The sequence below is a fragment of the Colletotrichum gloeosporioides genome, assembly GCF_011800055.1.
Source record: "Colletotrichum gloeosporioides strain Lc1 chromosome Unknown consensus_52, whole genome shotgun sequence".
NCBI lineage: Eukaryota > Fungi > Ascomycota > Sordariomycetes > Glomerellales > Glomerellaceae > Colletotrichum > Colletotrichum gloeosporioides.
In genome coordinates this window covers 606,962-629,462 of record NW_025544697.1, presented here as the reverse complement: position 1 = coordinate 629,462, position 22,501 = coordinate 606,962, and the positions used below count along the sequence as shown (strand labels likewise).

The 22,501-nt window shown below is 54.5% G+C and overlaps 7 protein-coding genes across 7 annotated transcripts; 2 read left to right on the top strand and 5 right to left on the bottom strand.

Moving 5' to 3' along the window:
- Positions 1-240: 240 nt before the first annotated feature.
- GCG54_00008505 (uncharacterized protein) lies at positions 241-2,133 on the bottom strand (the record flags this gene model as incomplete). The annotated part of the gene is made up of 3 exons (XM_045408470.1): positions 241-1,355; positions 1,421-1,559; positions 1,615-2,133. 3 exons carry the CDS (start codon positions 2,131-2,133, stop codon positions 241-243), a joined length of 1,773 nt encoding a protein of 590 aa, XP_045263160.1.
- Positions 2,134-4,647: 2,514 nt separating this feature from the next.
- On the bottom strand, positions 4,648-9,859 carry GCG54_00008504 (Cytochrome b-c1 complex subunit Rieske; the record flags this gene model as incomplete). Its single annotated transcript, XM_045408469.1, has 7 exons — positions 4,648-4,829; positions 4,988-5,138; positions 5,207-5,295; positions 5,420-5,791; positions 6,214-6,523; positions 6,578-9,653; positions 9,768-9,859. The coding sequence occupies 7 exons, from the start codon at positions 9,857-9,859 to the stop codon at positions 4,648-4,650; spliced, it is 4,272 nt and encodes a 1,423-aa protein (XP_045263159.1).
- Positions 9,860-10,572: 713 nt separating this feature from the next.
- On the bottom strand, positions 10,573-11,292 carry GCG54_00008503 (uncharacterized protein; the record flags this gene model as incomplete). The annotated part of the gene is made up of 2 exons (XM_045408468.1): positions 10,573-10,811; positions 10,911-11,292. The coding sequence occupies 2 exons, from the start codon at positions 11,290-11,292 to the stop codon at positions 10,573-10,575; spliced, it is 621 nt and encodes a 206-aa protein (XP_045263158.1).
- Positions 11,293-13,127: 1,835 nt separating this feature from the next.
- On the top strand, positions 13,128-14,192 carry GCG54_00008502 (uncharacterized protein; the record flags this gene model as incomplete). Its single annotated transcript, XM_045408467.1, has 1 exon — positions 13,128-14,192. The coding sequence occupies one exon, from the start codon at positions 13,128-13,130 to the stop codon at positions 14,190-14,192; it is 1,065 nt and encodes a 354-aa protein (XP_045263157.1).
- Positions 14,193-15,420: 1,228 nt separating this feature from the next.
- GCG54_00008501 (Cytochrome P450 monooxygenase mpaDE) lies at positions 15,421-17,124 on the top strand (the record flags this gene model as incomplete). Its single annotated transcript, XM_045408466.1, has 4 exons — positions 15,421-15,628; positions 15,682-15,881; positions 15,932-16,933; positions 16,990-17,124. 4 exons carry the CDS (start codon positions 15,421-15,423, stop codon positions 17,122-17,124), a joined length of 1,545 nt encoding a protein of 514 aa, XP_045263156.1.
- Positions 17,125-17,293: 169 nt separating this feature from the next.
- Positions 17,294-18,619, bottom strand: GCG54_00008500 (SET domain-containing protein 5; the record flags this gene model as incomplete). Its single annotated transcript, XM_045408465.1, has 2 exons — positions 17,294-17,813; positions 17,868-18,619. The coding sequence occupies 2 exons, from the start codon at positions 18,617-18,619 to the stop codon at positions 17,294-17,296; spliced, it is 1,272 nt and encodes a 423-aa protein (XP_045263155.1).
- An 889-nt stretch (positions 18,620-19,508) lies between these two features.
- On the bottom strand, positions 19,509-21,004 carry GCG54_00008499 (uncharacterized protein; the record flags this gene model as incomplete). The annotated part of the gene is made up of 3 exons (XM_045408464.1): positions 19,509-20,453; positions 20,509-20,573; positions 20,629-21,004. 3 exons carry the CDS (start codon positions 21,002-21,004, stop codon positions 19,509-19,511), a joined length of 1,386 nt encoding a protein of 461 aa, XP_045263154.1.
- Positions 21,005-22,501: the final 1,497 nt, after the last annotated feature.

Sequence of the window (22,501 nt, the reverse complement as noted above, 5' to 3'; positions counted from 1 at the left end):
TATTACACCTTGCCCTTTTGTGGTGGGTTTGTCGATGATGGACGGTTTTAACAGCATCAACAAAATTCAATTTCCATAGCAAATCAAAGTCTCAGTATAAGCACAATGCAATAATCGTCATATTCATCAGATTTTTCTGAGACAGAATTCTTTTCATTCACAAGGCCCTCTCAGTTCCTCTCATCGTACATCTAGACTAAACTCCGACAAAGGAAACTCGTCATCATACATCAACAGCCTCTACAGGCCCAGAGCCGTGTTAAAGGCATCAGCAGCCGCCTGGCCCTGCAATCCCTGGGCATCAGCCTGTCCCTGCTCGCAAGCAGCCACAGCATCGTCGGAAGCCTGGCACCTCGACGACAGCTGCCCGCAGATGAAGCTGCTGATGATGTTGATGTTCTGTGCCGAGCCGTGCTCGGAGTCACCCGCGGGGCCGAAGGACTCCTCCTTGCGCCCGTCGAGGCCTGCGGCGAACTCGATGCTGGGGTCCTGGCACTCGCCAAAGTCGAGGTTCTGGCGCGTCTTGATGGCGTTGCTGGCGATGCGCATCTTGCGGCCCTCGGAGCCGACGCTGGAGGAGCGGCGGAGCTTCTTGAGGGAGGCGGCGGCCAGGCAGTCGTCCTCCTGCGCGTCGCAGTCGGCGACGGTGATGTCCTCGGAACCCGAGTTGGCGGCGTCAGCGCAGGCGTTGTGTTGCACGGCGCAGGAGCGCTGGAGGGCGGCGCCGGCGTTGACGAAGGTGGCGCCGTTGACGGAGAAGGGCTTGTCGGAGGCGGCGTCGGAGGTGACGGGGGGAGGGGGGCCGCCGAGGTCGCCGGTGAAGGTCTGCACGTCGGTTCCGGTGGCATCATTGCCTCCGTTGTTGGCGTTGTCAGCGTTTCCGTTGTTAGCGTTTCCGTTGTTGTTCTGGTTGCCGTTCTGGTTGTTCTGGTTGTTGCCGTTCTGGTTCTGGTTGTTACCGTTCTGGTTGTTGTTGTCGGCATTTCCGTTGCCTGTGGCATCAGCAGCGTCGTCGGCGTTGTTGTTCTGGTTACCGTTGGCGTTCGCATTGCCACCGTTTCCAGCAGACTGGACAGCATCAGCAGTCTCGTTGGCAGCGGCAGCATTGCCGTTGGCGTTGGCGTTGTTCTTGTTGCCGCGGCGGAACTTATCAGCAACAGCCGTAGCATTGGCAGCGGCTCCGGAATCAGCGGCAGCGTCCTTGTTCTTGTTGCCGCGGCGGACCTTGTCAGCAACGGCGGTGGCGTTAGCAGAAGCATCAGCGGCGGCAGCGGCGTCTTGGTTCTTCTTTCCACGGCGGTTCAGGAGAGTCGCACGGCGGAGTCTGAGTTTGGTGACAGCGGTAGAGTTGCTGGCTGCAACGGTGTTGGAGTTAGTCACGATGTAAGATGGTATGGTTCTGGAACTGGAGGAATCTTACCAGCTCCGTCGGCACCGTCAACGGCAGCCTGGATCTCCTCCGGGGTGGCATCTTGGACGAGGAGGTTCTGGGAGAAGATGCATCCCTCAGCATCATCGGCGTCGTCGCAAGTGTTGCCCGCACCGGTGTTGTCGTTCGGCTACAGCATCATCAGCATTTAATCCCCTTTACCAGCTAGTATCACAGATACTCACGTCACCAGGCTCGAAAGTGCCCGAGTCAAGCGCCAGCATGGGGTCAGCCCCAACAGCAGCAAGCTGCCTCGCCAGCTCCAGCGTAATCTCCTTGTTCGTCGCAGCAGCGCCCTCCGAAGCAGGGTCCTGGTGCTGGGTAAGAGCAGCAATCTCGGGGTTCTGCGCCGTCTCGTCGCACAGCACGCTCTTCAGGCCGACGGAGCCCGTGTTACGCTCCACAGCGCGGAAGACGAGCGCGCTCGCCATGCCGTCGACGTCGTTGGCCGCCTTGGCGGCGGTGAAGGCCGAGTCGGCGGTGGCCTGGTGCAGACAGTCGAGGTTGGTGACGTCGCCGGCGCCGGCCTCCGCGGCGGCGTTGCCCAGGAGGCCGAAGACGGCGTCCTGGATGTTCAGGGGGTTGTCCTGCTTCAGGAGCGCGTTGACGGCGCGGAGGTACTTTTCGTGGGAGTGCTCCTGGGGCACCTCGGCGGCGGCGAGGCCGAGGAGGGCCGAGAGGGCGATGGAGTTTTGGAACTTCATCTTCTGTTCGTTCGGGAAAAAGAAATGTGGTAAAGTACAAGGTAAAAGAAGGGCCGGCCTAGTGATCTCGGAGAAAAGGACAAGAATGTAAAGAATGGAAGAGTAAAGAATACAAACAAAGTTCCCAGAACTGAACGAAAGAGAAGAGAGAGTATGCGTGATGAGGAAACAAAACTTCCTTCTGTCAACGGCTGAACAGAAGATGGGGACTTATATACGGACATGACGACGCGGGACAGTGGTCTCCATCAGCAGCAAGCAGAGACGCCCGCCCGCATCGCCGTTTGTTCGTCTCATCATCCCAACCCGGCGCACCGCGAACAGCGGCCCCTGAGCAACTCGCTTGGGAAAGCGACTCTGTCGATCTTGGGTCCTCGCCTGTCGCTCCGCGATGGTGATGCGGCTTGGCGGTTGGGGCCCGGAGTTGTTGGTGGGTATAGCTGTCGGCTGGGCAGTCTCCGATGCGGCTCATCCACTCGGTAGGGGTGATGCAGGACATGGCCATGTGCGAGCCAAGAGTTCGTCCGGTCCGCTAGAGCGGGCGATAGGAGGAGGGCGCCTGCTGGGACCTGGCAGAAAAACCACCTGTTTCGGTCGCTGGCCGACTGGATGGGCGGAAATTCCGAGGAAACCACCAGGGACATATCTCTCGCCTCGTACACTCGTACAATATGGCGTCCAAACTGCGCTCGAGCGACAACTCGGTTCATCTTAGGCAGACACTCCTTTGGTGGGCACCCTGTCAGGAACTTCCTCATCACTAGATGAGTCTAACGTCAAATTCGTCAGCTAGTGAAGTCCAAGGTCGTCATCTTCACCTTGAAGACACAAAAGGAGCCTCACCCGATCAACAATCAAGATGTGGTCCCTCCGCCCCCTGTTCTTGGCGGAGAGGAACTGAAGTCGAACAGAGTTTGAGGAACTCGGAAATCAGACGGCAGCTGTCGCGGGAGGACGTCTCATCCACTCCGAGCCGCCTCTCAGAGACCCGTCATTGGCTCGCTTCCATCCGTGCGGCCATGTGGAGTCAACAGGGGTGTTGGGGGAAGCGCATCCTCGTCAGCAGCAACAGCAACAATGGCACGCTGGCACACAACACGCACTTCCACTTCTGCATTGTCCACCACCAGCGCGACAGTTGTCGTCGTCTTGGCATCTCAGCTTGGCAAAGCATGAGATCTCAGTAATAGGTTGCGTAATAAGTTATGTGGAAGGGTTTATGTGTCAATGCCCAGAGTGTCATCTCATCAAATGCATCTGAAAAGCGCCGATCCCCTCTCATGCCGATGATGATGGCTTCCGGGTTCTGCACTTCAGATGATCTCACAAGATGAACACTGAACATCGTCCATACACACATCTGGGGAGATAGAATCTTAACCGCAAAAACAGGATCCAAACGAGACCGACAGCGGAAAATATTTGCCAAGGTAAAGAGACTCTATCCACGATAGACATCCTGCGCCCCGCAACCCAAACACGGTACCGAGCAGGGACTCTATTTTCGCAGCCGCGCTCCCAAAACATCGAGACCCTCTTTACCGCCCCGGGGCCCAACAACACCTGCAACGCCCAGACCTCCTCAAAACAAGTCGTTTGGCTCCTCCTCCTCCTCCTCCAGACCCAGACCTCGACATCTGTCCAAGGTTACGGCCACCCTTACGTGAGCAACCCAGGCGGCAACACACTGCGTGGTGCCACCGCCTGCGAGTCGTCGTCCCACCCTCTCTCGACCCCATTCCCAGAGATCTCCGTCCCAAACACCAACGCGTCACCTGCCGGGTCCCGGAGTCGGCGATCTCTTGCCAGCGAGCAAAGGAAGCCCTCACTGCCGAGCCAAATTATGCGCCACGGCATGCCATTCAGCCACTTCCCCAACTCTGGGTGCATACAGGCAGAGCTGTCACATATGGACGGCTCAGTCTGATCGACTCCGCAGCCGGCTGTCAATACCATCTTTTCCTCCAACTCTACTCAGCGAGACTGAACCAGTGTGCAAGTCTCGGCGACTGGGCCGAAGCTGTCAGCGATCGTTCCGTGGTACCGAACCCTCCGGATGGGTTTGAGCTTCCTCATCCGATTGCTGCTGTCGATCGTCTTGACTCCCGAGCCTGTCATCTTTTCCATCATGCACCCAGTTGTCCCGTCCGTCCACCGTCAGTCAGCCCATCACATCCCACACGGCACATCACAAACCTGACCCGGCATGGCTATTATGAAGTTGCGAGGCTACTCATTGTTCCTGGACGCTCTGTGACTTTTGTACATTGGCATCATTGCCCGGGGACACGTCTAAGAAAAAAGAAAAGACCTCTCTCTTTGACTCTCTTGGAACCCAAACCCCAAGCACCATTGGTCGTCTCCGATGCAAAAAAAGAAAAAAGTGTTCTCTAGTTGGTTGTTGTTGCTGCCATCCGCACCGCATCCCCCACGAAGGGGGGACCTGCGGGCTGCGGCGTGGCTCTCTCTCCTCTCCCTCTCATCATCCGTTTTATACTCGTACAAAGGTGGTGCTTAACCGATGACCAGCTTGCCTTCCTCGGGGAACTCGTACTCGGGGATCTCGAGGTTGAGGGGGGCGGGTCCTTTCCTGATACGGCCGGAGATATCGTAGTGAGAACCGTGGCAGGGGCAGAACCAACCGCCGTAGTCACCAGCCTCGCCGATGGGCACACAACCCAAGTGCGTGCAGACACCTGTGGGGTAGAAACGTTAGTTTGCGGCTCTTCTTGACAGATTCACGTCCTAGCTGGGGTCACGAGGGCCCAGATATCCCATCCCAGCGGGCCTCGATGGCCCGGATATCCGAAAGCCGAGGAAGTGCGAAAATCCATTCAGATCAGGGATCACGTACCAAGCATAATAAGCCACTCGGGTTGCTTGACACGGTCGTCGTCGGCCTGGGGGTCACGGAGAGAGGCAACGGAGACCTTGTTGGCCTCGTCGATCTCGGCCTGGGTGCGGTGGCGGATGAAGACGGGCTTGCCTCTCCACTTGATGATAACCTGCGGCCCAGATTGTCAGTCACAGTTCCCACTGGCCCTACTGCAGAACCTAGCACCAGGCCACTCACGTTCTTGCCCTCGGGAATGGCGTTCAGGTCAACCTCGACCTTGGCCATGGCCAAAACGTCGGCGGAGGCGGACATGTTGACGAGGAACTCTGCAATTGAAACCACCCGTCAGCCAATGCTCGTCCAATAGTATTTCCCCCACTCGTTCCCTCGTCTCGTTCATCGATTCGTTTATCCGGTGGCTCGTTGGTTGGGGGAAGAGGCTCGTCGTACCCTGGACGGTGGACTTCGCGCCGGCGGCGGTGATGGCGCCCATGGTGCCGACCATGAAGTATGAGATGAGGTGGTTGCCCTGAGCAGAGCCCTTGCTCATGTACTTGCTGAAGTCGGGAATCTGGCTGCCCTTCTGGGCGCCCTTGAAGGGGCTCGAGTAGCTCGTGGCAGTGGCGTCGTTCCGGGCGGCCGAGGTGCTGAGAGCGCGCGCAGCCGTCGCGGCGGGGCTGCTTCGCGCCAGTTGCCGCAGGCAGGTGCGGGAAGCGTGTGCGAGGGGCGCCATCTCGAGAGATTCGGGAGGGTGGAGGGGAGAGGGTTGGTGGTTGTTGCGAGATGCAATTGGAGAGGGATGACGTTTGGGCAAGTGAGCGTCTTTTTTCGTGATGCTGTGGTTTGAGGATTGCCGAAAGCTTTCTGGGCTGGCGGCCTGAGGCAGAACGTTGTGAAATTGGTGCTTGATGATTGGCTGGTGGGGGCACCAGAGTCCCGACCCTTTCCGGGTGGCACGAGTGGTGATCGAATTATGCTGGATAGGTGCAATGCCCCCATTAACCGATTGCCAAGTTGGGCAAATTTTGACCGTGAATGCTCCCTTCACCCGTCTCCAATGGGACAACGATTGGATGCCGATTGAGATCGCTGCTTCTGTCATACGGTTTGGTCGTCTGTTGGATTCAAAATGTCTGTATTTCATCTTATTCAGCGTCACCTGGTGTGACGGCCTGAGTCCTTGACGTCGTCCCGATATCCTGCATCTACTATTGTACATATGCATACTACACATTAGTGCATACGCTTCAGCTCCTCTACCAAGTCTCTCATGCGCTCAACTGTCGGACCCAGCCCCTGGACTACAGCTTCTTGTCTCCCCGCGTCCAGGTCCAGGAATCGCTCAATCAGCTCGCCGTCGACGAAGCGGAAAGGTCCATCCGCGGACCGCTTGGCATTCCGGAAACCTCGCCACGACATGAATGAAAGTCCAGCTCCAGGCTCATCTGCTTGGCCGAGGGTCTTAATCACCCCCGCAAGCCTTTCCTGGAATTGCAGTAGCAGACTCTGGTATTCGGCCTTGATGTCTGCAAAGACGTATATTGATCCCTCAACCTAAGGTGACGTTAGCAGCTATAGCTATGTCGGAATCTGATCGCAGATGCTTACCGTTGCGAGAAAGGCCTTCGGTTCAATCGGGTCGTTCTCGCCAGAGACGACGTCAAGTGGCCGAATCTTGTTGATCTGCTCGCCGAGGTGGAATTCGCTGATGACTTCCATCTGCTTCTTGTCGTGTTCTGTTGGTGCATTGGGGTTTCTGCGCAACACCATGAGGTTGCCCTGTGCATCTGCCTCAATCCACAAGTCTTGCTCTAAGTGGCAAACCGCGGTAGCCCAGATGTACTGGAAATGGCGGGCCCGCTCGACGAGTCGTGCTTTGTTACCGTCCTGAGCCGGAATAAACTCGATAAGTGTCATCGACTGCATCAAATCGGCGACGCCAATCATGTTGCCGTTGACATCGAGATCCACAGGAAACGTGGATGGTCGGAAAGTAGCCAGTTTGAGGAGCGATCCTGATGTTGAGGACTCCTCGGCGTAATCGTACACGACCACGGTTTTGCTGAGGCCAGCAACAAGCTTGTCGCCCATCACAGCGAGACTTCGGCATGCACCCTTCAGCTCATGGCTAACGATTTGGTACGGGTTCTTATCAGAGTCGACCCCGAGGACTAAGATACGTCCTTTAACCTCACTATTTTCATCCATCTCTGGATCGGCGAGATAGCTAGTGCCCACGATAAATCTCTCCGCAGGTTGGCCAGAGCTGTCCGGAAGCTTGGCTCTGATAACGCTTTCAACCAATTCCGTTGTAGCGGCGCCATCAAGATGGAAGGGCTTTCCGACCACGCCGAGGACGATCTCGTCAACCAATTGGAAGGAACTTGTGACCATCTCCTCGTTGTTGAACAGTTCTCTCCGAATGGTGCCGATACCGAAAGCCTTCAACGCCGGCGAGTAGGCTACTCTGCGTACCGTCTGGCGCAGGGGAAGTGGATTTACGTGTGTTCGCCTTTCGACATCAATATGCGCAATGCGAACATTCTTATCAGTGGCGAGAACAATAGCATCAGGAAACGCCTCCGAGTCGAACGGCGCGATGTAGGTGACGTCCTCCGCCGTTGCCGCTGAGTAAATTATGCGCCCCTCTGAGCTGTAGATGAGGCTTGAGTGCTCGGTGGTAGCGAAGACGTTGCTAATACCATCGCTGTCAGGCCGCGGAAGGATATGAAGGCCTGCTTGTTTGCTGCCAAGAATGACACTTTTTCTGCCAGACAACGAGTAGTTGTCTTTCGAAACATCGAAGGACACCACCTGCCCGTCTTCCAACGAGACGAAGAGAGTAGGGCCCAACAGATGTGGCGGATGCAGCTGTACTAGAGCAATGTTCCGGGGTACTGAAACGCTGTCGTCGGTCTGCTTGATGGTTTCACCGTGCAGAGCATCAAGCGTTTGCAGGTCAATGATGGATATGGAGCCTGTGGCCCAGAAACCCACGACACCGATATTATCCATGTCCGTTGCGGCATGAATACACGAGATCTGGTCGCCTTCTCCGCCTACTCCACTTCCCAGCACTTGCTCCCGAGCTGCAAGATTCTCCAAGAGGCTCAATGAGACCAGTGTGGTTCCATCGATGGAGAGCAGAACCCATTTGGCATTGGATGATGCATTGACAATGACTTTGCCTTCTGGCGCTGACCACGTGCTCAGCGTGATGCCACCTTCAGGATCAAGTAGCGCAGCGCTGTTAGCTGTGACTTGAAGCAATTGACCGTTCGGCAGGGTCGACGCGATTAATGTAGGTTTGTCTAGTTCAAGACCTTGGAATTGAAAGACCTCCTCGATGCCCTCCTCTGCATCGAACCTGAAGACTCTTGTGTCGGTGATGAAAGAGACGACCAGGGTATCATCTTTGTCCGAGCCGTTAGACCGAAGAGAGAAAAGTCCACGAACGTCACTCAAATCCTCTAGAACGCCAATATCCTCAAGACCGACACTGCTCCTGATGCTCCGCAAACTGCCGTTCTGATGAACACCACAGCCCGCAACGATACGGGCTTGGCCTGACGAAAAAGCATTGCCGACCTGGCTGTCACCAGCATTACCCAGGTCCATTATGGCGAAGTCAAGGATAGGTGCAATATTGGGTATTGTTTGGACAATTTGTGTTGTTTCGGAGCCAGCGGTGACGTCGACTTTGAGCAATTGCGAATCGCCGTAGTGGGACCCCAAGAAGAGCATGCCGTCCCCCATGTAGACCAGGCAAGATGCCCGAGATGTAAGACCGAGATGCGTGACCCTCAGCCCCGTGACCACGACGCCGTCGGTGTCAATGGTGAGAAGTTGTAAGTTGCCATAGTCGTCGGAAAGAAAATAGTTCCTGACATCGTACTCGGCGTAGGCAACGAAAATAGTCGGGTTGTCTATGCCAGCAGACACCTTTGTTTTCGTGAGAGTGTCGACATAGACAAGCAGAGTCTCTCCGACAACAATTAGACCGCCAAGCTGCGCCTTTGCCGCTGATGTGTCCCTCTTGTGGTAGCGCTTGACCTGGTCCTCCTCGACACTGACGGGAATAAGGATTCTCGCATAAGGGTCCAGGATCTCCATGTCGAGCTCTCTGTCCTTTTCGGCATCGAAGTTTGAAGTCTTGGTATTTCTGTCATCACTCATGAGGCGATAGATTGCCAACCTCGCATCCTCCTTGTCGATCTTACTCTGGTACAAGAAGGCAATGGTGGGGTGGCCGGTCTCAGTGGGCACGAAGGTGCTGGCCTTCATGGAGAGTTCCGACAAACGGACTTGCTCCCATAGAGGGTCTAGACGGGAAGCATTTGGAGCCCGAGCTCCTAGTCGCATGACGTTCATGACACCCTCCCATAGGTGCATGGCCATGAACCTGCCAGAGGGGTCGACCAAGCACTTGTCCTGACTCTGGGCCTCGCGCATGTGCGGTTCTCCACTGTCCTCAATGACCTGCTCAGTGACGAGTCTCTGAAGATCGGAGTCCCATCTTGCCGTGAAGTATTGGAATCGGTCGGTGCCGACGAACAACAGGTCGGTCTTGGAATCTTTCGGAGTGAGGCGTTGGAGGAGGAGGACTGTCCCGTAAATGGAGACGGAGCCGAGCATGAACATGTCGGTGGGCGTGACGCGCCATACTTCCAGCCTGTTGGATCTCCTTGGAGGAGGTTAGCATGCGAAGGGCAGAAACACGACTATCGCGATAGCTATCTCGAGACTGTCCCGCAGAGAGAGAGGCACAGGCAAAGGCAGAGGCAGAGGGCAGACTTACGATACCACCAAGCTTTCCTCGTCTTCTGTCAGCCGCAGTCTCAATGCATGGCGTATGCTGCTGGGCCGATGAATGGGTGCTACGTAAGACATTGCGGCGGTCTGTGAGCTTTGTGAGGTGGGAGCTCTATCCCAAAGTTGCAGCCCATGGAGAATGTCGAGATGGGCGATTTGGTGAGGTCGGTGCTGCTGCGTCGGAGTTTAGCAAGAACGTCCGGGCCACTTGCTGCAGCCCGCTGAGTTCGATTTCATCATCAATTCAGTGACAAAGGTGGGGCCATGACCTGCCGACTCCAGCAGCGCGATCACTGAAGTCACAAGTGCAGGCCACTGCCGCCGCCGCCCACCTCATTGCGGAGAGCTGCCGGGCAAGGGTCACAGTGCACATCCAGCAGCGCGCCTTACGCATTGGCCACTGAACGCGCCGGGCTCCCGACTTGGCCGGACACTTGGACACTGCTTATCTGCAGAATCTTTCGCACTGTCCGACCTCTATGAAACGCATGTAAAGTAGCAGTGTGGAATGCAAGGCGTCGCGCACAGTACGAAGGTCCCTGCACATCGGGGAGGAGCGATTGGACTGACAAGTCTTTCTCTTCCTTGAGATCAACTACGGATGTGTTTCCTCCCGTTCAAATCCAACGTTCGACCGTTCAAAGCAGCTCACATCTATCGCCGGTCCATGAGGTCATTGGCGATAAACCCCTCTTCGGCCATCTGCGAGATCGCCGTGATACGACGCGCCCTACGAGACACGCCCCAGGCGAATTGAGGCTCCCCGATGAGATCATGGCCTTCTTGAGACCTCATGGGCACCTCCGGTTCGGCAGCTCCCAGATCATCGCCCAGTTTAGATGAGGCGTTTCTTGCCCAAACTTGCTAAAGTCCACCCGGTGCTCGTCGATATCACGGAACCCGGCCTTTTGGTAGAGGCGATGCCCAGGCACAGAGGACTCCAGGTACGCGGGCACGCCCAGCCTGACTGCTTCCTGCATCAGCGGGGTCATCAACTGCAGCCCAGCACCCCGTCTCTGGTGCTTCGGATCTGTCACCAGGATATGCAAGTCTTCGTCCCGCATTAGTTGTCAGTCGTTATTGCGCCAGTCTGACGGCCAGTCTGACGGGTGGAGTAATGGCCACTTACAGACACACGGCTTGCCTGTCATCAAACGCTCCCGCATCTTGTCTATGCCAACAAACAATGCTGTGCACGCCTCAGCGTTGGATCCTGGCGGTGGTACACGTGGCTTGGGCACCGGCAGCCCCTCCGGATAACTGTTGAACTTGGCCCATGCCACAATCGCCTCGTCGCCTTGAAGCTCTGTGTCCACAGCCTTGAGGAAGCGCACGGTCGGATCCTCCCGAAGCTCCTTCTCCAGGCCCTCGACTCGGAGCGCCAGGGGATCGTCTGGCAAGGGCCCGGGAAACAGCACAGGATAGGATGGGCTTTCTGCGAACGCGTCGTGCTCGATTTCGGCGCAGCGCCGGAGATCGGCTGCAACGATGGGCTGGACGTCGATTGGCATGCTTGCAACGGCGAACTTCTCCAACGTCTGCTTTGTCCCAAATCGTGTTCGGGTCGAAATCTCGGTTTCGATTCCAGTCGCGGATACGGAGCCTTCAAGTACTGACTTGTTCGGTCATAGCAGTACGCTGCCTAGAGAAGCGGGGACGCCGGCCTGGTGACACCGGTGGGTCCCCGATCCATGGATTCCACGGGCGACGGAAGCCATTCGGTCTGACTCATCACCGTCCTCCAGGTGCCCGCGTGAGATGTCGCTGATGGGCTGCTCGGTGCCCATTTAGGAAGCTCAGTATCGATGGCGCTATGCAGTGAGCTCTGCACGCTGGTCCTCTTGCGTCTTTCGTGCAGGTGCATACCGAATGCCATTTTGGCAGCGTTTCTGCAGATCCAGCCATTTGTAATTCATGCAGGAGGCGAAAGGGAAACATCACGCTTATAGATGGATGCTGCAAATAACCTCAAGGTTATGGTTCGGCAACGTCAAAAGGCTTGTTGCATCCATCATCAACATGGGAAGAACTATCGCCATGTCGCTTGACCAGAGTTCATCGTGGATGAGGCCGGCCAGATCTTCCGTATCTTGTCTGTAAAGGCAACTGCAACGATCCGATGTTTCTGAGATGGCCCTGGCTGACTTACATGCTGTCAACCTGACAAAGCTATGATCACAAGGGTCGGGGAGCTATGTCCTTGGCGATGGCAACAAGCTATGAACCTCTCGGGCTGCGCAGCCGGACACCTTATCACAACCTGTTTCCATGAGGCTGATATCCAATAGGGCTCCGTTGATGGCAGTCTGCGGGGACGTGCCGCGAGCACCAAAACATCGGACTGGCATCGACGCACTGCAGCTGTCCGCGAATTAGGGTTGACGAGCATATCAACTACTGTCGCCGCTTGCTGGTGCTTTGGGAGGCGCAGCTGTGCCCGAGCTCTTAACTGCATACACTGAGACCATATCACTCAGAATCCCCTCACAATCACTTTGCACCGTCGAAACGCGCTCGTGCTTCCATCTTGCGTCCCCGGACGCACAGTCTAGTCCCTCATTGGACTAAGCTTGACGTTCATCCCATGATTTGGCGTATGACAGCTTGCCCTTGGATGGCCTCTTGGGAACTCCCCGACCTCTCGCCTGCTGCCGACCCTGTTGTCTGCCTCTAGGAGAGACAGGATTCAGTTTCATGCCTGACTGCAGCCCTCACCGCACGAGGTTTGCTAGGGCCGCATCCCTGATGCATCGGCAGCTTGCCTACCCTTCCTGCGGGGAGCTGCTCGCACAGATCAAGATCTTCCCCCGGATACAGAAGTCTGTTCCCTTTTCGGAAGCCGGCGGACAGCCGTTGAGTACTTTTGTACTGCTCCGCTGTCAAGAGTGGGTAAAGACACCTTCGAGTACCTCCCGGCCGAGAGACACGGACGTCAAACACGGACTCTGACAGCCCACCCGACAGTCGACAACAGCGTCGGGGACGCAGAGTTGCGAAGGTCCAGGCCAGAGTCGACTGCAGTTTACATCGATCACCAGCGGTAGACCATGGGTCCTCACCAGATTCAGTTCACGGAAGTGTCTCACGGTCTGCGTCTGCCGAGTCTGACAGGAGCTAACGACATTGCATCTACTCTATCATGGTCCTAATCATGATCCAAGCTCCTCATCATCACAGACAGCCCGAACGAAGGTTATAAACCCATTCGATCTCCCGACGACAGAACCTTTTTTTTTTGGAGCATCAGACAAGGAAAACAAAGTCAAGAAGCTTGGTTGCCTCCAAAGCTACGCTATATCTCCACAAACTCTCAAGACCCTTCGTCTGCCATCCAACCTTCTTCACAATGTTTACCCTTCCTCTGGTCATTGCCCTTCTCAGCCAGTCGGCGATCATCGCCACTGCGCCGGTTAACTCTATCAAGGCTCGCGACAACCTCGACGACATCGAGGCTGCTCTTGCTCCGGTCTCTCAGTCACTTGCCCAGGTTGACGCCGCCGTCCTTGCTCTTGATGGCGGTCCGGTCACTGCCAACAACCTCCTCGTCTTCTCTCAGCAGGCTGAGGCCACCACCAACCAGGCCACTCTTCAGATCCAGCAATCCGGAAGTCTTGGGGCCATCAGAGCTGCCAGGCTTCGCCGCATCACCGATGGTCTCCTCGATCAGACGACCACCACGGTCACTGATCTCGTCTCAAGGAAGCCTGTTCTTGACAACCTGGGTGTGAGCGGTGTTGCCTTGGATTCTCTCCAAAGGCAGAAGATTTCCACCATGGCTCTCACTGCCGCGCTTGAAGAGAAGGTCCCTAGAGTTGGACAGAGAATCGCCGAGGAGGACAGAGCTCAGCTTGAGAACGTCCTCGATCAGGGTATCGCCGCCTACTCCCAGCCCGCTGTCCAGGCAGTTCCAGTCACTGTCATCCCAGCTGCTGCCCCGGCTCCCGCTCCTGTCCCTGCGCCAGGCATTGTTGTTCCCGCGGCCCCAGCTGCTGGTGCACCCCCGGCTGCTGCTCCGGCGCCTGCTGCTCCTGCTCCTCCTGCTGCAGCACCTGCCCCGCCTGCTACTGCTCCCCCAGCTGCTGCACCTGCTGCACCACCTGCTGCTGCTGTGCCCGCCGATCCTAATGCCCAGCCATCCGCCGAGCAACCTGCTGCTGGCTGGCCTGAGGCTGCGAACCCTACTCAGCCTGAGCCTGCTGCTGGCGCTCCTGCTTCTCCTCCTCCCGCCGCTGCTCCGGCACCGGCACCCCCAGCCGCCGTTCCGGCTCCGGCCCCGGCCCCGGCTGTGCCCGTCGCCGTTGTCCCGGCCCCCAACAGCCCTCCTCCTCAAGTCACTCCCCCCGCTGGCCGCAGGGATCGCCGCAGGAAGAAGAAGGCTGGTGCCAATGTTCTCAACTCCGCCCAGGAGTAAATAATTCACTTGATGGAAATTTGGAGTCGTTGGCGTTTCAAGGCACCACAGTCGTGTATGACAGGGTACAGGATGTTATGACAGATGATTACAAGATTACAATTTGAAAAATAGAATGAACCTAATGCATCACACGTCAGAAGGACTTTCTGGAATCAGTGATTTGCTGCACAACCTGGCTCCGACTAGTCGGTGATGTCTTAAGCTTATGCAAAGCTAGAGTTTGACCCCTGACTGTGCGTGCATCCGGTGAGTCGGCGATAGGAGAATGAGTGAAACAGCCTTCGCTCTGGCATTCGGGCAGAATTTCTGATGATCTACGGTGAAGGATTGAGAGACACATACTCAAACGGGCTTCTCCTCCCATTGTAAAAATCCAGCAGAACACCTCGCATTCGGAGATTGTCATCTAGACCGGTTTCACTGGGAACGAGGCTACGAGGAGAGAGCATCACGACAGCTCGCCAAGACTAGCTACGACGAGTCTCGAACCCCCTCCTCATACGCCTGCAGCAGGATTTCATGACTTGGACACGAAAATCCCCTCCTCCTCCCCCCACCTTGGCTCCATTCCCGGTGAAGCGGCAATACCTGTGATGACCCCGATTCGGTGCATTAGCCCTCCCCCCCTCCTCCCAGCTCCCCGTAAGCCCATCCTTAACGACAATGGATGTTCGCGGTCGCGGTGCGGTTCCCATCCGCACTAATTGAAACCCAGCGGCGCTATTGGGCGCGCTGCAATGCCATGCACGTCGTACCGACCCGACTAAGGCACCTCGAAAATTGGGAATGCGACATTCCGTCTGTCGGAGTCGCAGTGTGCTGGCCGGCTTGGCTGGGGCTTGCCTTGCTGCTGACCCCCCGTCGTCCGCTTGGCTGCATTCGGCAATACCAGCATATTAGCCATCGACCAGTCGGTATCGTCACGTCACAATTTGTGGCATTTCTTGACAGGCTGGTGCTGAGCGGTATCAACGGGCGTTAGGGCGTCGGCTAGAGTGGGCGATGGTAGCGTGATGGATCCCGACTGGGCAAGCGGGAAAGCCACGTTGTGTGTGATGAGAACGCCATCCGGGGGTGAGCCCCTCATGGAAGCCAGGAAAAGGATGTGAACGGGCATGTACAGACGAGGGTTTGATAAGTATGAAGAGGTGTCCCGAGTCCATGGTCCCAGGTCGCAGTTGTGCTTCTGTCTTTCGCATGCTTGCATGTGTCTCATTCTGCAGTCATGACTGTCATTTCTCACTTGTACGACCTTCGGTGGGCAGTCTTGGGTGTTTTGCTAGCGGTGTACGTTGGCAAGAAGATTCAAGCATACAACCGGCTCAAAGCTTTCAACGGCCCTTTTATCTCGGGATGGTCTGAAATTTGGCATGTTTTTGCTATTCTGAGCTTCAAGTCCCATTTGAAGTACCATGAGGTGTGCAAGAAGTACGGTACGTCAAACACGCAGCCAGATGTTCTTTGATGCGAAGCCAACGTTTCCCAGGATCTATCGCACGCATCGGACCTAATGACCTGGTCACATCGTCGCCGGAACTTTTGCTGCACATGAGCGCCGTACGGTCACCATACACCCGGACTGAGTGGTTCTATCGAGCTTGTCGCGTACGGCCCGACAAGGATCATGTCTTTAGCGAAATGGATGAAGAGAAACATAAGCAGCTGAGGGCAAAACTAGGTGCTGGGGTAAGCAGGAAAAAGCAAACATCACTTTACTCTATTGACAAGATTATCAGTACTCTGGAAAGGAGAATCTTGCACTGGAAGATTCAGTCGACACCCATGTCTCTGAACTACTCGACCTCATCCGGTCAAAGTACCTCTCAACAGAAGCTTCAGCAAGACCTTTGGACCTTTCTCAAAAGATTCAATATCTGACGCTCGACGTAATCAGCCACATTAGCTTCGGCACTCCCTTTGGTGACTTGAGCTCAGATTCGGATGCCTACGACATTGCCAGGTCAGCTGAGGAAGGCTTGACAGCAGTCACTGCCATCATCGCCCTGGGCCTGTATAAAATCTTGCAGAACCCCTTTGTCGCGCGTTACATTGGTATCAAGGAGACCGACCCCTCGGGGTATGGCAGAATGACTGCCAACGGCAGAGCAATTATCAAAGAACGCCTCTCCCGCGATACGGAGAAGAAGTCTGACATGATCGCTTCGTTCATCAGGCATGGAATGGATGAGGACGACATTGTTTCCGAGGCGACGCTGCAGATGATTGCTGGTTCAGACACAACTGCAGCGTCGCTGAGAGTGGTGATGTTGTACCTCCTTACCCATCCTCGCGTCTATGCCAAGCTTCAAGCTGAAATCGACGCATTCCATGCGGGCAAGCAAGTGCATGAGACTTCAGGTATCATCTCGGACGCCAGTGCCAGGAAGCTAGAATATCTGCAGGCTGTCATCAAGGAAGGCATGCGCGTCCATCCCCCTGTCACTGATTCGGTACCGAAGAGGGTGCCTGATGAGGGCGACACCGTCATAATTGACGGAAGAGCCGTATTTCTCCCCGGTGGAACGAATGTAAACTATGCGGTCTGGCCTCTGCATCTTAGCAAGGACATCTTCGGGGAGGATGCTGAAGAGTTTCGGCCGGAGCGTTGGTTGTTGGAGACGAACGAAAGCAAAATTGCGACCATGAACAAGGTCCATGAGCTTGTGTTTGGATACGGCAAGTACCAGTGTCTCGGTAGGCCAATTGCGATGATGGAGATTGGCAAGACTGTCTTCGAGGTAAGAGAGGAGGATTTTCCACCAAACAATTGGGCTGCTAGCTAACGCTTCTGTAGTTGATCCGGAATTTCGACTGGTGTCTTGCGAAGCCGGACACACCTTGGAGGGAGTCTAACTATGCCGGCATTTTCGCACATAGCAACATGTGGGTACTAGCGTCAGAGCGGCAAAGGGGTTTGGCAAATGTGTGACCAAACATTTTCCATGTTTCTTCCTTTCAATGACGTGCATACGCATGTAGTCTGGGATTTGGCGCTTGGTTGGTTGTTGGTTCTTAACAAGAGATTGGCAAATCAGACCAACTCATTGGCTGCAGCTTCATATTCAACTATCAGTCGCTAATACAAGATTTTTACCCGCCTATTTTCTCTTTCCCCAACTCCAGTGTTGGTCGGGCCTGTGTGCCAGCGCTCTCATATCGGCAAGCTCTTTCGCCTCTGGTCCTTTCTCCAGCAGCAACTGCTCAACGGCCTTCTTAGCATACTCTGCAGCCTTCTCCTTGTTCTTAATTGAGTTATAATTCAATCCAGCGAGTCTGTAAGCTTCGTAGCCGTGGGACTCGTCCAGACGCTCTTGCTCGTAGAGGGTGATTAGCAACTCGATCATGTCCTCCTCGAAGTTGGGAAAGTTCCAATTGCTAAGGTCCTGCTCAATCTGCCACATCCGGTACAGACGGTTGTCTGAATCGCGGATCAAAGGCGGTGGGAGGCTGCAGTGGTTGCAAGTGCAGCCAAAACCCCAGTTGCGCTTCGCGCGGTCCTGGCGAACTTGACGTGAGCTGAGTGAGTCCACGTAAGAGATTGTGAGCTCTTCGCCGGGCTTGATGTCTCTGACGGCATGGGTGTAGTGCCGGAGATCCGAGTCGATGTAGAAGGCGACGCTGACTTGGTTAGACAACATGTAGTACACCGGGCAACCGACGGGTGACACTCACTTTGGTCTACAGTCATGATTATATCGAGAAACCTCGGGGTAATTCCCGAAGTGATGACCATCCCTGATGCCAAGCCTCAGTTCAAACGAGTTGGTATGGATGATATCATGAACCTTGTGGCCACCAGATTGCCCCATCTGTTCCATGAAGATCTTGCGGGTGTCTTCGGGTAGGTGGCTGATGGCGACATCAAGAAGTCTGTACTGGTTCTCCAGATCAACGTCATCAATGAACCGCCGATGAATGACAACAGCTGGAGGATGAGCCATGATGCGTTGTCCTCTCTTGATGTGCTGATTTGCGATGACTCCCAGTCCTTTCCCCGGCATCTCGACGATGCGAAAAAGGTTACTGTCACCCTGTTCCTCATCTCGCGCTGGCTTCGTGAAGGCCGATATATGCGACGCCTCTTCGGCATTGTACGCCGTACTCACGAGTACGATTCCGCGGCCATTCGCAAAAGACGGTCGCGAATACGCGCAGTAAGCACCCGCGCAAGAGTGAGGACCATGCCACCCTTCGTCCGAACGCCAGATGTCCTTCTTGGGCTGCTTAGTCGTCCGGTTGTTGGCGATTCCGACGAGGGAAGGTGCTTGCGCCGACCAGATCGAGCCCTTGCCACATGCCAGTGAATAGTCGGGGAACAGCGGGCTTGCCGCACAGAGATCAGGGATTGGAACTTGGTTTTTGAGGTGGTGTTTCTGCGCGACTGCACAGAATGCCCAAGAGGCGAGCAGCAGAAACGGCTTCATGATGAGTACTCAGGAGTGTGATTGAACAGAGATGGAATGAGAAAGAAACTGACGTTACTTGAGGGAAACTGTTAGAGGCAGTCGGGAGGTTCTTGGTGCGGCGGCCTCGATGTTTCAAGGATGCGTTTCAAGATCTCCGCACCAAGGTCCGTGGGTGGTTGTAGTTCCTGAGCTTATTGCACACCTTAAAAAGAGCTGCCCCTAGAACGTTACTAAAACTTGCTGGGAAAGTTACACTCCACAGTCAAAGCTACCTCTGCACCGAGAGCAAAATCGGGGAGCCGGTCAAACTGCTGAGCGGGGTTGTCAAGGCCTGAAACCAACTCCTTGAGACCCGGATTTTTGTCTCCTCATACCACGCAGGGTGAGAGAACGATAAAGGCGATGATTAGAAGTTTTCAATTGATAGCGCAGCAACATTCTTGACCTTTTTTGACTAGAGTTGCTGGGTGTCGACCACTTCGATTGAGCTCAGCACAATGACTGAAACAAACGCACTATAATTTTTCAACGCATGTATCAAGCTTGTCTTACCTGATTGAAAGTTGCAGTGCTGCAGGCTCTCACAAGACGTTGTGGCAAGTGAGTCGTCTGCAGGGACTGCAGTATGTAGACTGCCGGTTGGTGACAAGTGCCCTTCACGAGGCTTGCTGAAAATGGAGCTTTGCTATCCGGGGGCGGGGGTACTGTATAGAAGGTGACCAAATTGTATGAGGGTTATCCTCAATGTTAAGATGTTCGCTGTCGCAATTATACGCGTCGTTGTCGTCATCGTTGTTGTCATTTGAACTGAAGCGACTGCAAGTTGCCTTTCGCTGAGGTACCACAGCTCGGCGGCAAGTAACCAGTAAGTATCTTGTTCATTATCAGTACCTGAACATCACGGCTGTCAATAAGACAACCTCTCGTTGTCGTCGGCTGGTATATAGTAGTAAGGACCCCGTGGATCCGACCAAAGCTCGTCAGGATCCAATCCCAGCCTCTCTGCGACCATCTCTGTTGCTTCCCGCCTCGCCTGGATGGATCTGGCAACTAGGGCCTTGTCTTTTTCTTGCTCCTCCCAAGGAGCGTAAAGATTGATGTTAGCAGCTCCAGACAGTCGGTGCAGTCTAGACACGAGCCATTGGAAAGTGATAAGCTCCCAGTTGGGGACTTTCTGGGGATCCTCGGACCAGATGGTGAAGGTGTGGCCGTTCTTCAATGGGACTGCGCCGTCGAGCTCGTTCTCGTGATCCCAATACTTCCACATCTGGCGTGGGTCTGCATCCATTGTGGGAGGACTGTCGTCAAACCCTCCCATTTTGGTTTTCTGGAGCCAATGAAACCGAAGTTCGATCCCATGCATGGGCTTCTTCTTGCTGGCAAACTTGGTCTCCTTGCCTCTCTTGTCACCTTTGGCAGTGACCTTTTTATGCGGCGGTTCGTCTTTAGCTGCCTCAGCACCTCTCTTCACAGCAGATGGCCCCGTCCCAGGCTTCTCCTCAGCAACGGGCTCTTGAATAGTCACATATTCATGTCGCTGGCGAACAGGCTCGAGGCCGAATACCCTGTTGTTCCACATCTTGCGAAGCGAGCTGCTCAGAGTGATCATGTTTGCAGGGGAGTCCAGTAGATCGAAATCACCAGGTGCAGGCTTTTCGCCTCCTGAAGCCTTCTGATTCAGGATTTCCATCAGTTTGTGCTTGAGATCTATGCCCAGAATGGCCCCGAGAGGTTCGACTACGTTGGCCTGGATTTCCGAGCGTCGCGAAAGTGAGGAGAATGGGAACACATGGCAATCCTCGTAGCTACTCTGGTGGGTAAGAACACATCGGAAACCGTCTCGGCTTAGGGCCTTTGAGCAGGTTAGCATAGGGATCGAGAATGACAGAATCATAGAAACTACATACCGCCTCCCTCTGCGCATTGCTGCGCACTAAATCTAGCTCTTTTGTTGACATTTGGGTCTGGCTCACTGCAAGATGTCAGTCATGCGAAGAGCGCGCGATCGGTGATGTCGATAGACTCACTCCACCATATCACTTCACCCACGTTGCGGACAGCCATCAGGAAAGCGCTGAGCCTGTCCTCTTTCTCTTTCGCAGCCCCAGTGCGCATAAAACGTTGAAGTGCGACGAGTTCGTCCCAATTCATGGTCAACAGTACCGCCCAGCAATTCGCAGATGTGACCGTCTTTCTATTATGAGCCCAGGATAACATTCTTTCGAGGTTCTTGTCGTGGCGGATGGTGTGATGAAAGCTCCTCATCACCTCGCGTCTTTGCTCCAAGGTAGCTTTGCCGTCGTCTAGATAATCGATGCGACCGTCCATGATTTGCAAATTGTCTCGGAAACAGTCGACGAGTTCGTTGCCCTTACTAGGGATGGATGGCGGGTTGTGTCTCATTTTGTTGTGTCTCGTAGGCGTGTCGGAGATCAGAGTGATGAGATTTCCGAAACCAATGAAAGTGTTGCGCCAAATACCTTGAAGGCCCTACCTTGAAAAGACCTCTTTGATACGCAAACACCCTGTGAGTCCAGACTGAAATTTCAAAGCCAAGCTTAGTCGTTAGAATTTCCGGTTTTCGCCGCCGTTGTCGTCTTCATCGCCGTCATTGTCGTCACTGTCGCTGCTGTCCCACCTAGTCACCATCCGCCCGAATAGCAGAACTCCTGCCAAAGCGGATCTCCTTCCTGCTATCACAACTTTTTTTTTCTAATCTACTGTGATCTCATATCTCAATTGAGTAAGGCGAGGTTATGTGGAGCGTTCCTGCTGTCGAACCGCTCGTGCTGCAGCCTCGAGATCGTCTCTGACGAAGTGGTCCCGGGCATTGAGCGGCACCTCCAAGACCTCTTTTCTCCCTAAACTTACGACAGATATATAATCTACGAGACTTTTACACCGCTCCATAGTTGATTAAGAACCAAGCACGCTTCCCACGGTTCGGTCTTCTATTGGATGTGAGGCCCTAGGTACGTTCCGTTCGACGTTGGCTTGGGATGAAAGACTCTGCATTGAATGAGGTTTGGCAATTGTTTGTGATAAACAGCACAGCCTTAGGCCGTAGATGACTTGAGAAATGTAGGGCAACGCTCTTGTTGAGGTATTTGAGTACGGTCTACAGGTTGCGAGACATTTTGAACGGGTTCATAGTACACAAATTTGGAGTACTGTGGATGAAGCCTTCAAGAAGATGGCTGAGAGCTAGAGCCCGAATTCATATTGTTAACGGCACAGAAATGGAAAAGAATCTGCTTTCGACAGGCTGAGAACTAGGCAAGACCTGTTGAGATTTCTGATTGTTCTTGTCATATAATAGTTGTTATCAGCCGTGATAACAATCATCATGGAACGATGTATGGACGATTTCAATCCTTCGCGCATTTAGTCATTCAACTCTTGACTATTCGATTATGATTTCCTCTAATGTACCAAAAATGTCCTCAATATCGTCTGACTGCCATAGAATTTGCATAAGCCCATATCGTTGGTAAAGTATCTCCCCCCTTTTCTGCAATAGTAGCCCAATGTACCATTCGTCATCATCCGCAACTAAGCCCAATGGTAACCATTGTATGCTAAGACCTTCATCTAAACCCGCTAGAAGGGATTCGTATAGTGTGTCATGTTGATTTGAGCGCTGAGCATCCACATAACCAAACACTTCACCATTAATCCCCTTCCCCCGCCTGTCCTTGGTAGAGGCGATGAGTTCATTGTTTACTCTTTGTAGGAAGACAACAATCACTGGAGCTCTGATGTAAAGTCTAGAATCCATGCCTTCCGTCAAGGACATATTTTCGCGGTGTACAGGGAACAGTGGTGGCCGCTGTGGGTGATCGTCACGGACGAACCCAGCATCTTCGATTCGACGAAAATTGACCGGGCAATTTGATGCCC